Source organism: Pungitius pungitius, chromosome 15, assembly GCF_949316345.1.
Source record: "Pungitius pungitius chromosome 15, fPunPun2.1, whole genome shotgun sequence".
Classification (NCBI taxonomy): Eukaryota; Metazoa; Chordata; class Actinopteri; order Perciformes; family Gasterosteidae; genus Pungitius; species Pungitius pungitius.
In genome coordinates, this window is record NC_084914.1 from 17,824,765 (window position 1) to 17,837,045 (window position 12,281).

At 48.4% G+C, this 12,281-nt stretch overlaps 2 protein-coding genes across 4 annotated transcripts; one reads left to right on the forward strand and one right to left on the reverse strand.

Annotated features, from left to right (window-relative positions):
* Window positions 1-808: 808 nt before the first annotated feature.
* Window positions 809-7,665, reverse strand: dars2 (aspartyl-tRNA synthetase 2, mitochondrial). 2 transcript variants are annotated; one of them, XM_037458473.2, is made up of 17 exons: window positions 6,276-7,661; window positions 5,978-6,077; window positions 5,564-5,630; window positions 5,379-5,480; window positions 4,935-5,030; window positions 4,718-4,841; window positions 4,313-4,359; window positions 4,106-4,212; window positions 3,963-4,032; window positions 3,440-3,619; window positions 3,173-3,280; window positions 2,988-3,050; window positions 2,666-2,818; window positions 2,367-2,585; window positions 2,173-2,283; window positions 2,021-2,096; window positions 809-1,362 (listed from the first exon to the last, which is right to left on the reverse strand). In XM_037458473.2, the coding sequence occupies exons 1-17, from the start codon at window positions 6,448-6,450 to the stop codon at window positions 1,157-1,159; spliced, it is 2,004 nt and encodes a 667-aa protein (XP_037314370.2). In that variant the 5' UTR covers window positions 6,451-7,661; the 3' UTR covers window positions 809-1,156. The 2 variants fall into 2 exon arrangements, with proteins under 2 accessions (XP_037314370.2, XP_062413667.1); XM_062557683.1 differs by having other exon boundaries at window positions 1,254-1,362; window positions 1,936-2,096; window positions 6,276-7,665.
* cryz (crystallin, zeta (quinone reductase)) lies at window positions 7,614-10,527 on the forward strand. Of its 2 annotated transcripts, none has more exons than XM_037458495.2 (8): window positions 7,614-7,781; window positions 8,418-8,570; window positions 8,681-8,844; window positions 9,217-9,268; window positions 9,363-9,512; window positions 9,632-9,733; window positions 10,103-10,198; window positions 10,268-10,527. In XM_037458495.2, the coding sequence occupies exons 1-8, from the start codon at window positions 7,671-7,673 to the stop codon at window positions 10,427-10,429; spliced, it is 990 nt and encodes a 329-aa protein (XP_037314392.2). In that variant the 5' UTR covers window positions 7,614-7,670; the 3' UTR covers window positions 10,430-10,527. The 2 variants fall into 2 exon arrangements, with proteins under 2 accessions (XP_037314392.2, XP_037314393.2); XM_037458496.2 differs by lacking the exon at window positions 7,614-7,781 and adding an exon at window positions 7,919-8,033.
* Window positions 10,528-12,281: the final 1,754 nt, after the last annotated feature.

Genomic DNA, 12,281 nt, shown 5'->3' on the forward strand with positions numbered 1-12,281 from the left:
TAAGACCATGTTTATTATCTCTCTCTCTCGCTCTCTTGCGCCCTTCCTCCTTGTCGTTCTCAATGTAGAACGAAATACATGCAAGTAAAATGTCAAAAGGGTTGATGTGGTGCATACAAGAACATATTAGTTCAATTTGATCCTCTTCTTCGAGCCGCACCCCTTCCATTCTGGTTGAAGATAATAATAATGGCAGGTGCCTGGAGAGTGCCCCGGCTCTCTTTAAAGCCCCGCCTTCCTGCCACCTGCGCTGCTGCTGATCACATGCTGATCCATGCGTGGATGGCCCTGGCCAAAGAGATACTAAATAAACGCTTTCTTTTGGGGGAACCGTCTGGCGTAGGTAAACTCACCTGCTGCATCTCATGGTGCTTAAACCCGATTGGTGCGTTTACAATGAAGAAAGCTCGTGTTTGTGCACGTGCCTGCGGTGTTTAACCAGGTGGAACATGGGTTTGGTAGCTTTTTATCAGTGCTTTGCAAATGCAAGGAAGTGACATCTTAATATACTGTACTTCTGTGTGTAATGCATAAGTGTGTGTGAGGCTGACATTGTGCCCACAGTGGTGCTAATCAGTGGACGGTGTGGATATGTGCAACCGTTTGATTTTAGTGTAAAACCTGTGCTACCAGTAGAAGGAAGGCGCTGTGTTCTAATGGTGTGACTTCAGAGGTTCATATTTTGGGTGCAATGCGTAGATACAATCATAAAATGCTTTCCACAGAAGGCACCAGGTGATGGTTCTTCTTATCAAGGTGAAACACGGTCTGAAGCCACATCTTTGACACAAAACATTGGGACAACAAGGAAGTTCATAGAAAACTTTGTTGATAAAGACTGGTTATAGTTAGCGATGGTCTGAGCAACACAACACGGTGCAGTATTCATAAACCAACAGGTCAGTCTGCCCTCAAGAGACCAGCAACTACGTAATGTCCCACATGGTCTGCTCATCCTTTTTACTCTTCCATTTGATAGTGACGGTACTGACATGTCACTGATGCTGTGACATGCAGTCACATCATCCTTCTCCTCCCGTCTCCTGGCCGGATGGCAGAGGCGTAACAGCTGGTCATCTCCTTCTCTCGTCTCCTTCTCTCGTCTCCTTCGTGTCCGATGCAAAGCCCTAAGCAGGCATCACCCCTTCCCCTGATGTCACTTCTTTGCATCTTCAATTCCCCTCTCCTCCTGCTCCTTGTCCACCGGCCATTTGACAGCGATGTGGTAAGACTTGAGCTCCTCCTCAGACACAAAGTCCGGGGCACAGCTCATGAGGTCGTGACCCCGGAACGACTTGGGGAAGGCGATGACGTCGCGGATGCTGGGAGCGCCGACCAGGATGGAGACCAGTCGGTCCAAACCTAGAAAAGCACACAGGAGTGTAAAAGGTATGGATAGAATAGTTTCACCTTCACCAACAGAAGCCTTCTTCTTAGTAACCCATGAACACTGAGATCTAGCTAGCATGTTGAGATTTGATCGTGAAAGCACTTTAATAATAAAAGTGCTCAATTTATTGCATTACATTTCTTATATTTAACATTAAATCTATTGTAGCTTTCATCTATTAAAATGCATAGCTTCACAGCAGCGTCACACAATATGACAGGCTGATCTTTAAAGTGGGAGCTGCAGTAGGAGGAGATGGCCGTGGGTCCCACACTGGACTTCAGGCTTCTACAGCCAGTGGGTGAGGCTCAATTTGTGGGCTGCATCCTTAAGGACACATGTGGAGGACACATCTCATCTATCCTTTACGGCCCAGCATTTCATTCATTCAGGATGGAGGCAGGTGAGCCGACAGCGGGGAAGAGTTTGCTTTTACATGCAAGTACTAATGGTTTTGGGAGTTTTAAGGCTTTTTTACTGTCTACTTGCTCCTTTCTTCATAATCACATAAATGATCGGCATCGTCAGGTGTGAGCTTCCCAGACCTGATGTGTAGAAACGGCTGTACATTGCTAACATCAGCTCAGTGAGGGCCGAAGCCGGCTGTGGTCAGTGCAGAGTTGACCTCACCCAGAGCAATGCCCCCATGTGGCGGGGCTCCGGAGTCCAGAGCCTCCAGCAGGTGAGAGAGGAGGCCGGGGTCCTCCTGCAGGGGACACCGTTTGTAAACACCAGCGCTCACTAAAGATTCAACCCAATTCCCAAACGGAAGGCATACGGACATTGAGGACGCTCTTGAGAACGTGAAGCTGCTCTGAGGCCTTGTGGATACGGATGGAGCCTCCTCCTATCTCACAGCCGTTCAACACCAGGTCGTAGTGCTGACCACGCACCTGGAAAACATCCCACGGGACGGGTGTGATTATTACAAAACGCCACAGCAACACATGAGATAAGAGCGACCCTACGCGCAGACCTTCTGAGGCTGTGTGTAGAGTAGCTCTGCGTCCTCGGGCACCGGGGCAGTAAAGGGATGATGGGCCGACTCCAGCTGATCCGGCGCCTCTGCTTTGGGCAAGAAGAGGGGGAAGTCCAAAACCCACAGGAAGTGGAAAGCCGAGGGGTCGCGGACCGACGCGCCGCGTGACTCCAGGAGCTCCGCACAGCGCAGACGCAGGTTACCCAGCAACGGGCGCTGACGGGACAGGCGGGAGAATATGGTATCAACACATGCAAACCGTGTGCAGAACTTTGAACATGGCTCGTGTGTCGTACCACAGCGTGGAGGGACCCGGCTGCCATCAGCAGCAGGTCTCCTGCTTTGGCTCCGGTCCTCTGCAGCAGCTCGTCTGTGGCAGAGACAGACAACAGCTTCTTCAGGGGGGACCTCAACGTCCCGTCCGCCTTGACCAGCACCACGCTGAGCTCCTTGGGGATTGGTGTCGGGTGCATTGGATAGTCAGAGGTGAGGATACTGGATGACATCACTGAATATAGCCTTAAACTCTCCATCTAATATAGTTATTGCAGGAGTACTAAGGCTCAAATAGGTCTTATTTACAACAGGGCGGATTAGTAGAAAACAAAACAAACCCACCTGGCCAAACTGAGTCTTGGCAGTTTGTTTCAGTTCTTCCAAATCCTTCCCAGCAAACAGCTTCTGTGGTCAGACACGAGACCGAGAGGATCCTTTGAGTCAGACCACCGGGACGCAGGTCCTCAGAAGATCAAACACAGTTCTGATGGGTCTCTTTTAACAGGAAGAACAGGCTTGGGTCTCACCGCTCCGCCGGGGACACAGACGGCCTGGACGGAGCCTCCCGGTTGGCTGAGAGCTGATCTGAGGACGTCAATTTCCGTGGACAGGAAAACCTGACAGAGGTCAATCAGCTGGACGAAGAGACAGAAGGAGGACATACTCGTACTCAGAAGAAACCTCCACCGCTGCTGCTGCTAGAACGCTAACAGCATGTCAGTGGTGTAATGAGCCGAACTACACAAAGCGATCTGATATCAGATCATCAAGGTGAAAAAGCTTGATGCCCCCACCTTCATGCTGAACCTGGTGTCGGGCTTGTCCACGCCGTAGTCCCTCATGGCCTCTTCATACGTCATAGTCGGGAAAGGAGCCGTAACGGCACCTTTCTCTGCGGGCCAGGAGTACTGCACGAGACCCTCCACCAGGGACAGGATGCCAGCCTGGTCCACAAAAGACATTTCTATGTCTACCTGGGGGGGCGACAACGAGATGCTGGTCAGAGAACACAAGTCCGAGTCAACAGCAGCGCCGCGGCGCCAGCATGAGGCCAACGTCTGTCCCAAATGGTCTTCATTATTTTACTTTATGGGCCCTCGTGAAGGCATGCTGCCGTTGACATTCTTCTGATATTCAAAACATACATCTGGCCTGCTCAAAAATGCATAGAAATCCAATAAATGAACGAATGAGAAGTTTGTAATATTGAGTAAAAAGTCCCAGCGTATTCAAACTACCTTCATAGAACAAAGTCAACCTGGAGTTCTTCTACCTGTGTAAATGAAATGGGAGAGTTAGGTTCCCCCTGTTGGTTACCTGGGTGAACTCTGGCTGCCGGTCCGGTTTGGAGCCTTCATCCCGGTAGCACCGAGCCATCTGGAAGTACCTGCCACGAGACACAGACTTCTTAACCAGCACTGGACGACCGCTATGCTTCCCTGGGCCCGGCCTGCACCCACCTGTCCACCCCCCCCACCATCAGAAGCTGCTTGAATTGCTGGGGGCTCTGGGGCAGCGAGTAAAAGCGGCCCGCTTCTCTGGACGGAACCACAAACTCTTTGGCTCCCTGAAACACATTGAGAGGTAGAAACCCATCTCAGTTGTCAAATAGAGCGTTCTTTCAATGTCGGGTTGAAGTCATCTTGACATATAGAAGACCCTCTTACCCCCGGTGTCCTTTTAAACAGGGTAGGAGTTTCCACGTCGACAAAACCTACAGAAAATGAATCGACACGCTTAAGCTCCACCATCACGTCATGTGCAGTGTTTGAATGGATTCTACTGATCCTCCTTGTTCTTAATGTCATCTTTGATCATTTAAGAATAATGTGAAACTAAAGTTGTGCCAAGTGAAAAGAAGGACATGACAGCAGCGGTTGATTCCTCTCTAACCGTCGTGCTTACTGTGCAGGGAGAGATCAAAACTCACCTGGAATCTTCTTTTGGCCCCGTTTTGCAAACTAAACTAAAAAAGGTAAGAAACATGAATCCAAGCCCTGAACCTGTGATCAAAGGACCCCCCCACCACCACCACCACCACTGAACTACAGAGGCAGGATCCACTTGCTCACCGTGCACATTACAGAGGTACTCTCTCATCTTCATCACCAGCTGAGACCTCAGCCTGAGGTTCTTCTGCATCCGAGAGGACCTCAGGTCCAGGTAGCGATACTGCATCCGCAACGACTCCGATTTCTGTTTCAATCAAACAGCAGAAACCTTGTTATATGCTTAACCACCTCAAAACTCACATTACCTGCATCGAAATGTGTGAAGAAAATGACGTACTTTGACAAAGTCTTTGATCTCAAAAGGCAGCTTCTGGCTCTTATTGAAAACCTCCACACTATCAGCCAGGATCTCTACGTCTCCTGTTGGCATCTCCTGTTGGTGATGGAGCAGCAGAATGACAACAAGACATTACTACCAACGTCTCGGTTCATTTACAATTACATTAAACAGAAGAACATTAGAAGATGTAAACCGGAAAAGACTTTGTGCAAAGCCTAGTGCACTAATCAAATCTTGTTATTATATTTCACTAAAGCAAGTAAACGCATATATGAAACGGAGAAAAATGTTACAATTTGTATTTCACTGAATTTATTACTTTTCATTTTAATGTTGTGAATTGCCAATCTGCCAGTTAAGATTATTTGTTCATCTCTACGGTCACATCGATGCCTCCACCCTGTGTGGCTTCCTGGAGGGAACACACACACACACACACACCTTGTTCTCCTGGCCCGTGGGTCGTCTTCTGACCGTTCCCGTAACCTTGACGACGGACTCGGCTGGGAGATCGCACAGCGCTGCTTTCAAACGGCCCGCAGACTTGAAACCAAAACAGAAGCTTAAGGACATATTCTCTACATGACAATGGACTCAAACAAACAAGGAGTCGTCTTCGTCCTTACTTCCTCCTGAGGGATCAAAACCTGGGCTGATCCGCTGAAATCTCTCAGGATGACAAACAGGTCCTGCCTGTTGGAGCCAGAAAGATTGTTAAATACCTTTTTTAAAGATATCAAAGGAGAAAAACACCATACTGCCACCGTCAAGTTTCTCTTTACCCCACAAAGCATTGAGCAGCGAGGTCACAGAAAGCGAACAACGTGTGTGTGATGGTGACCTAAACATTGGTGAAGGCACCTCAAACGGAGTAGTATACAGCTTTAAAATGTGACAAATGGAAAATTAGCAATATTCTTCTCATTTCACTTTAACCATTAAATTTCATTTGGAAAATTGTCCACCATACGGCAAGTTACGACTTAAATAAAAAGGTCAAACAGCGTTCGAAGGCCATGTCAGCGGCAACAGAAGAATACCTGAGGTACTGGACCCAGCCACACAGAGAGACCTCCTCTCCCACGTGGTCCGATCTCAGTTCTCCACAGGTGTGACTCCTGAAAGACAGACTGCTGGGACCTGGAGGAGGATGAAGGTGGAGACTGTCACGGGGCGATACCTGGAATTGTTGTGGTCACGTGTCGTTATTCGCTTTCGATTCCAACACCTGTGCTTCAGGTTGATGGCACGTATCCGCTAGTTTTAGCCCCTTTAAAGAGTCCCTACATATATTAAAGACGTATCGTTCTTTGCATGCACAGCCGGTCAGTGCCCTACCTGTGGCCGGGGACCTTGACGTGAGGAGCGGGTGGCAGCCGCTCAGGTGTCTCATTTGGGGGGTCCACAGAAGGCGTCCTTGACGCGGGGACGCGGCTGGGTCCTGGTAATAAACACTGTGAGCTCGGAGTCCGCTGAACACCCTCCGAAGCGCGTACCTGCTCTTTGCAGCCATGTTGACCGAGGACCGAAGCGGAGGAGTTTGACTAAAGCTGTCAGAGTCAACCGGATGTTACGTCAGCGCGTGTCGTGCCGTTTGGAGCGAGGAACACGTCAGAGAGAGCTGCTTGTAGGACCAACACCGAGAACCGGACTCCACTGACCGGGTTGGATGAGAAGAAGTATTCCGCGTGCGGCAGCATTTTGCTCGTTTTGGCTTAGAAGCCAAGGATGTGCAAACGGATGTTACGTCGTAATCGACACTTTCTTCTTCCTCCTTTTTTTTTGGCGGTTGCCAAGCACCTTTCTGGTGCGCATTACCGCCACCTTCTGAAACGGAGGGTGGACTGCAATGACAGTGCTGTATTATATTTATATACTTAAACCTAAGTTTAAAGAATGACACATGTATTGGTTTTCACAAAGTGTGTTGCTTCAGTGTTCTTAGATCTTTTTGTAAGATGTTACTATGGAGGTGTAATTACAAGCATGTAATACGTGTCAAAAGATTTAATTGACAATGACATAGAGTTTATGCAAAAAGTCAGTATTTGCAGTGTCTTTTTCAAGACCTCTGCAATTCGCCCTGGGATGCTGTCAATTAACTTCTGGGCCACATCCTGACTGATGGCAGCCCATTCCTGCATAATCAATGCTTGGAGTTTTTGTTTGTCCACCTGCCTGTTGAGGATGGCCACAAGTTCTCAATGGGATTAAGGTCTGGGGAGTTTTCTGGCCATGGACCCAAAATGTTGATGTTTTTGTTCCCCGAGCCACTTAGTTATCACTTTTGCCTTATGGCAAGGTGCTCCATCATGTATGAAAAGGCAATGTTTGTCATCAAACTGTTCTTGGATGGTTGGGAGAAGTTGCTTTCGGAGGACGTTCTTTATTCATGGCGGTGTTCTTAGGCAAAATTGTGAGTGAGCCCACTCCTTTTGTCTGAGAAGCAACCCCACACATGACTGGTTTCAGGATGCTTCACCTTTTCTTCTCCGGACAAGCCTGCTTCCATTACATTACATTATATCATATTTAGCCGACGCTTTTATCCAAAGTGACTTACAATAAGTGCATTTCCACATAGAGATACAAACTCAGAAGAAGTAACAAGAAAGCTGCAAACGGTCAGTACCCTCCGGTCCAGATGGCGGCGCTGCTGCGCTCTGTGTGAACCCACAGGAGGGTGGAGCGAGGTGTGGAGGAGTGGTGGAGCCCGCTGGGGGTTGGGCAGACATGTCGGGGGCCAGCAGGCTGATGAGAGCCGTCAGGGTGACGGAGTTCGGAGATCCGTCGGTGCTCAGACTCCGCGCGGACGTGGCCGTCCCGCGGCCCGGAAGCAGACAGGTGAGACGCAGCGACGGAGGCCGAGCGGGTCCACAGCGGACACAGTGGACCATGAAACCCGGTGTCCCATCATCAGATATGGCTTGTAGATTTGAGTCATAACGGGTTATTATGTTTGATCACTGATTGATTATACATGGTTCAAACAGGGAAGTAAAGCCCCACCCCCCACTGATTACTGTCTTACCTTTATGGAAAGTCCTTTAATTAACTCTCATTACGATGGAAACCCAGAACGTGGATCATCTGGATGTAAGCCCTTTGCAATCACTCAATCTTTTCACTCATTTGATTGTCCCACTGTTTGTACACTTGTTTTGTAGATGAGTTAAATAGCTCATCCATCTAGTTCCTCCATGACGCTGTAAGAGGGGCATCAGCTCCTTGTCCCTAGAAGCCCTGCTGGTATTACAGTGGATCAACATCCAACCCACGTGGACCCTGTCCTTAGACTTTGCTGCTGATCACTTGTCTCCGGTGTCCGTCATGTTTCAAGCTGCTAGTGATATAAAAAACAGACAATACATTTAAGATTTTTGAAATAAATGAGAGTGGGGAAAGGTGTGTTTGACATCTCATGTCTCCAAACATCTGTGCATCTGCTGTTCTAAGCCACAATGTCTCTCTCCGCTGCAGGTGCTGATTCGGGTGCATGCCTGCGGAGTCAACCCTGTGGAAACGTACATCCGGGCAGGGACGTACGCCCGTAAGCCCCCCCTGCCGTACACACCGGGCACAGACGTAGCCGGAGTGGTGGAAACTGTTGGAGAAGGAGTGACCGCAGTAAAGGTCAGATAAAAAAAAAAAAAACACTAACAGAACCAACGGTGGCCAATCAGAGTGGACCGTATCCACAGAACACCACCAGAGTGAATCTATTCCACGTGTGTGTTGTCCAGGCAGGAGACCGCGTGTTCACCACAGCCACGGAGTCCGGGGGCTACGCGGAGTTCGCCGTGGCAGCCGACCGATGTGTCCACAAGCTGCCCGAGGCCTTGCACCTGAGCCAGGGAGCAGCCATCGGCGTCCCCTACTTCACCGCCTACAGGGCTCTGGTCCACAAGTGAGACACACTGGGTCATAGGCTGCACCTGGTGGTTACTGGAGAGAAGGCCGCTTCGGCGCACAAACAGCAAAAAGATGAATGAATGCAGTTTGAGAGATTTGATGTGCTTTTAAAAAAGTGCTGGCGTCACCTACGAATGCAGACGTGCACTAAAAGTTACCCAACTTTACGGAATACAGTTCAAGTGAATGAGGTCATGCAAAGCGTGTTGCACAGCGATTCAGCCTTTCACCTTGTGCCCAGTTCCCTCTGTAAATGATTGCAGCTTGTTGTTGGTAACTTTTTGGGTTTAGGGGTCAAGTGGGCAGAAAATGTACAACACCACCAGACTTCCACTGGACTCTGTGTATTTATGCATGTGTGTTGCAGAGCTCACGCCAAAGCTGGAGAGACCGTCCTCATCCACGGGGCCAGTGGAGGGGTGCTGATTTAGCTTTCTTCTTCTTTTCTAATGTTTTATATATATATAATATATATATATGTACACACCCTTATTGTCTCCATGTGCCGTTCAGGTGGGTGTGGCAGCGTGCCAGCTGTCCCGTGCTTTGGGTCTGAAGGTTTTGGGGACGGCGGGGACGCCAGAGGGGCTGAAGCTGGTCCTCAGCAACGGAGCTCACATGGCCTTTAATCACAGAGAAGAGGGCTACACAGACCAAATCCTGGTACACACACACATACACACACACACACACACACCACAGCAACACAAGGGAAGCTCCCCATGCGTGGTGGTTAAAGGTGTGTGTGTGTGTGTGTGTGTGTGTGTGTGTGTTCCCTCCAGGAAGCCACACAGGGTGGAGGCATCGATGTGATCGTAGAGATGCTGTCAAACATCAACCTCAGTGCAGACCTCCAGATGTTGGCTTTGGGAGGACGTGTTGCGGTCAGTAGCACAAAGTCCAAAGGATCTTCTTCATTTAAAGACCCTGGACACCCCATGACGTATTAGTAAGTCTAGATGGTCTTTGAGTCTTGGAGACAGCGGCTGTAGAGACACCAAAATAATCCAGATGGATAAATTGCAGCACAAGTATGAATGAAAATGAGTATTTCTGATTTCCGGGTCAGCTGACCTTTGTGAGGTGAGCACAAAAAAGGCAGGAAGATACTTTTAGAAAGGAACTGAGATGCCGCTGAAGCAAAGAGAAGCAGCAGATGACATCATGTTGTATTAGTACTATGTCCACAGTGATCAAGTCCGGCTCCTGTGGTCGGTGGCGTTCCTCACATCCCTCGTTCCCCTTTGGAGCAGATCGTCGGCTGCAGAGGCTCAGTGGAGATCAACCCCAGAGACGCCATGGCTAAGGAGAGCAGCATCATGGGAGTGGCCCTCTTCTTAGCCACGCCGGTAGGAAGCAGGAACATCACGCAGGGCGCCCTGATGGCACGCCGGGTCGTTAACTCCCACCTCTTTCAGGAGGAGAACGAGGAGTGTGCGGCGCTGCTCTGCGCCGGGATGGAAGCTGGCTGGCTGCGTCCGGTGGTCGGCTCCCAGTATCCGCTCGCCGAGGCCGCACGGGCCCACCACGACATCATCGAGTGTGCCGGGGCTGCTGGGAAGACGGTCCTGGTCGTGTGATGACGTGATCACCGCGCAGCTGGGAATGATGGGGAAAGAGTCGTGCCGTCAGAAGATGGTTAAATAAAATCAATAAAATAAATCATGTTAATAATAATAAGAACCTCTCTGTGATCCCAATAAACACGGTTGACATTTGGGATGAAAGGAAGAAGGTGAGGAGTTCAGTCGTTGAGGTGCTCATATAAGAGGAGTCAAACAGGGCCTCTGGGCTTCTCAGGTGACAGCCGGCTCTACTGAGCATGCTCCGGAGAGCTCCAGGTAACTTCAGACACACGCTCTACCTGCTGTAGCAACCAGTACACGATGGCCCTCCCAGTTTAAGGCTTATGGATCCCGGAATGACGCTGGGGAGGACCTGTGGGTTCTATACAACAGGTGAGCCGTGTGGAGGGTTTTTGAATGATCCTGAGTCTGATGAGCATTCCCTGTAGGGGTATATGTAGTAGATGCTCTACATAGAGGTTGTAGATGGTGGGACATGTCTGAGACTCCCTGTGTCTCCTAGTCGCTAGGCTGCATCCTTGTTGCCTGCAGCCTTCGTAGACCCGGGCTGGTCCTCCAACCACCCAGTGGTCTGTGACATGGGACGGTCTGTCCTACGGGGGGGACTTCCTACTTGCGTCATCAGCTTTACCTCTGCTGCTCCCGTTGCCTAGCAACCTGCTGCTCTTAACAATATAACATATAAAGTACGGATAAAGAAGATCATCTTATTTCATTTTTATTTAGGAAGATTCTCTTCTCTGCAGAATGACATATTTCCTGCTTATTTTAAATTCAAATTAAATAAGTTAATGTATAACATTTCACTAATTTATGATTACTTTCAGCTAAAAGTAATGCAATCTTAAGACAGAGGAGATTCCCTCAATGTTGTCATTAAAAAGACAACGAGCTATTTGAACTTTAACTTATGATCTTACAGAATATGTTCACGCTACAGTAGCTGAAGGTCACCACACACATGGTTCTCCTGCAGCTTGATGCTTCCTCCTGCTCCATAAAACACAACTAAATGTAAAGTTTATAATCACACAACTGAACAAAAGAAGCAACGCAAGTTCAGTTTCTTTGTGTATTTATTCTGTAACGTTACCGACTTAGAAAGTGATATTTTAGGTTCATAACCTGTCTGCCTGAGCTCACTTTGATCCATTTCTGTTCATAATATGGAGTATAAACACATTACATGTCATTTAGCTGACTCAGAAGAACAAGAAACAACAAAGTGCAAATTCATCAAATAAGCAGATTTACAACTTGCAGAAAAGATCCATTAGAAGTACAATTAACCCTCGTGTTACCTTCAAATTGACCCCAGCGATTTAAACACCCAGAAAATGATTATTGTGTATTAAGAACTTTGTGCAAGTCTGTTGACAACATAAATAGTGCATTCAACACCCACCCCCTTAAACATCCGGAAATACCCATGAAGTGACTATAGAGAAATATGCAGATCAGAACAAAATGTCACTTATTGACATACCATTTAAAAGAGATCATTTTTATAATATATAAATATATATATATATATTTCCAGTGTCAGCAGCCTAAAGGCTTGCTGTTGCTTCACCTTTTGACTTGTACATTCCTGCCAAAAAGAGCAAACCAATGAAGCCCTGCAGGTCGGTGACATCCAAGTCTTTCCAACTCTCCCCGTACACCCCTGCCCTCTAAGTGTGTCCTCTCAAGTCGATCCTTTTTGCCGATTTTATGTCATGGACCAGGCTGACGGAAGCTGGAAGCATTCTGATGACATTAGAAGTCTACCTGTTGTTCGTGTGGGGAGACGGACCATAAGAACTTTACATTTTTGGAGGGCAGAGTGTTTGCTGGTTTAAATGAT

Coding starts and splice junctions, on each gene's coding strand:
- dars2 (XM_037458473.2), bottom strand. CDS start 6,450: ATGGCTGCAAAGAGCAGGTACGCGCTTCGGAGGGTGTTCAGCGGACTC. Junction 6,078..6,275: donor GTCAAGGTCCCCGGCCACAG/GTAGGGCACTGA, acceptor ATCCTCCTCCAG/GTCCCAGCAGTCTGTCTTTC. Junction 5,031..5,378: donor CCACGGGCCAGGAGAACAAG/GTGTGTGTGTGT, acceptor CATCACCAACAG/GAGATGCCAACAGGAGACGT.
- cryz (XM_037458495.2), top strand. CDS start 7,671: ATGTCGGGGGCCAGCAGGCTGATGAGAGCCGTCAGGGTGACGGAGTTC. Junction 7,782..8,417: donor CGCGGCCCGGAAGCAGACAG/GTGAGACGCAGC, acceptor TCTCCGCTGCAG/GTGCTGATTCGGGTGCATGC. Junction 9,269..9,362: donor TCCACGGGGCCAGTGGAGGG/GTGCTGATTTAG, acceptor TGTGCCGTTCAG/GTGGGTGTGGCAGCGTGCCA.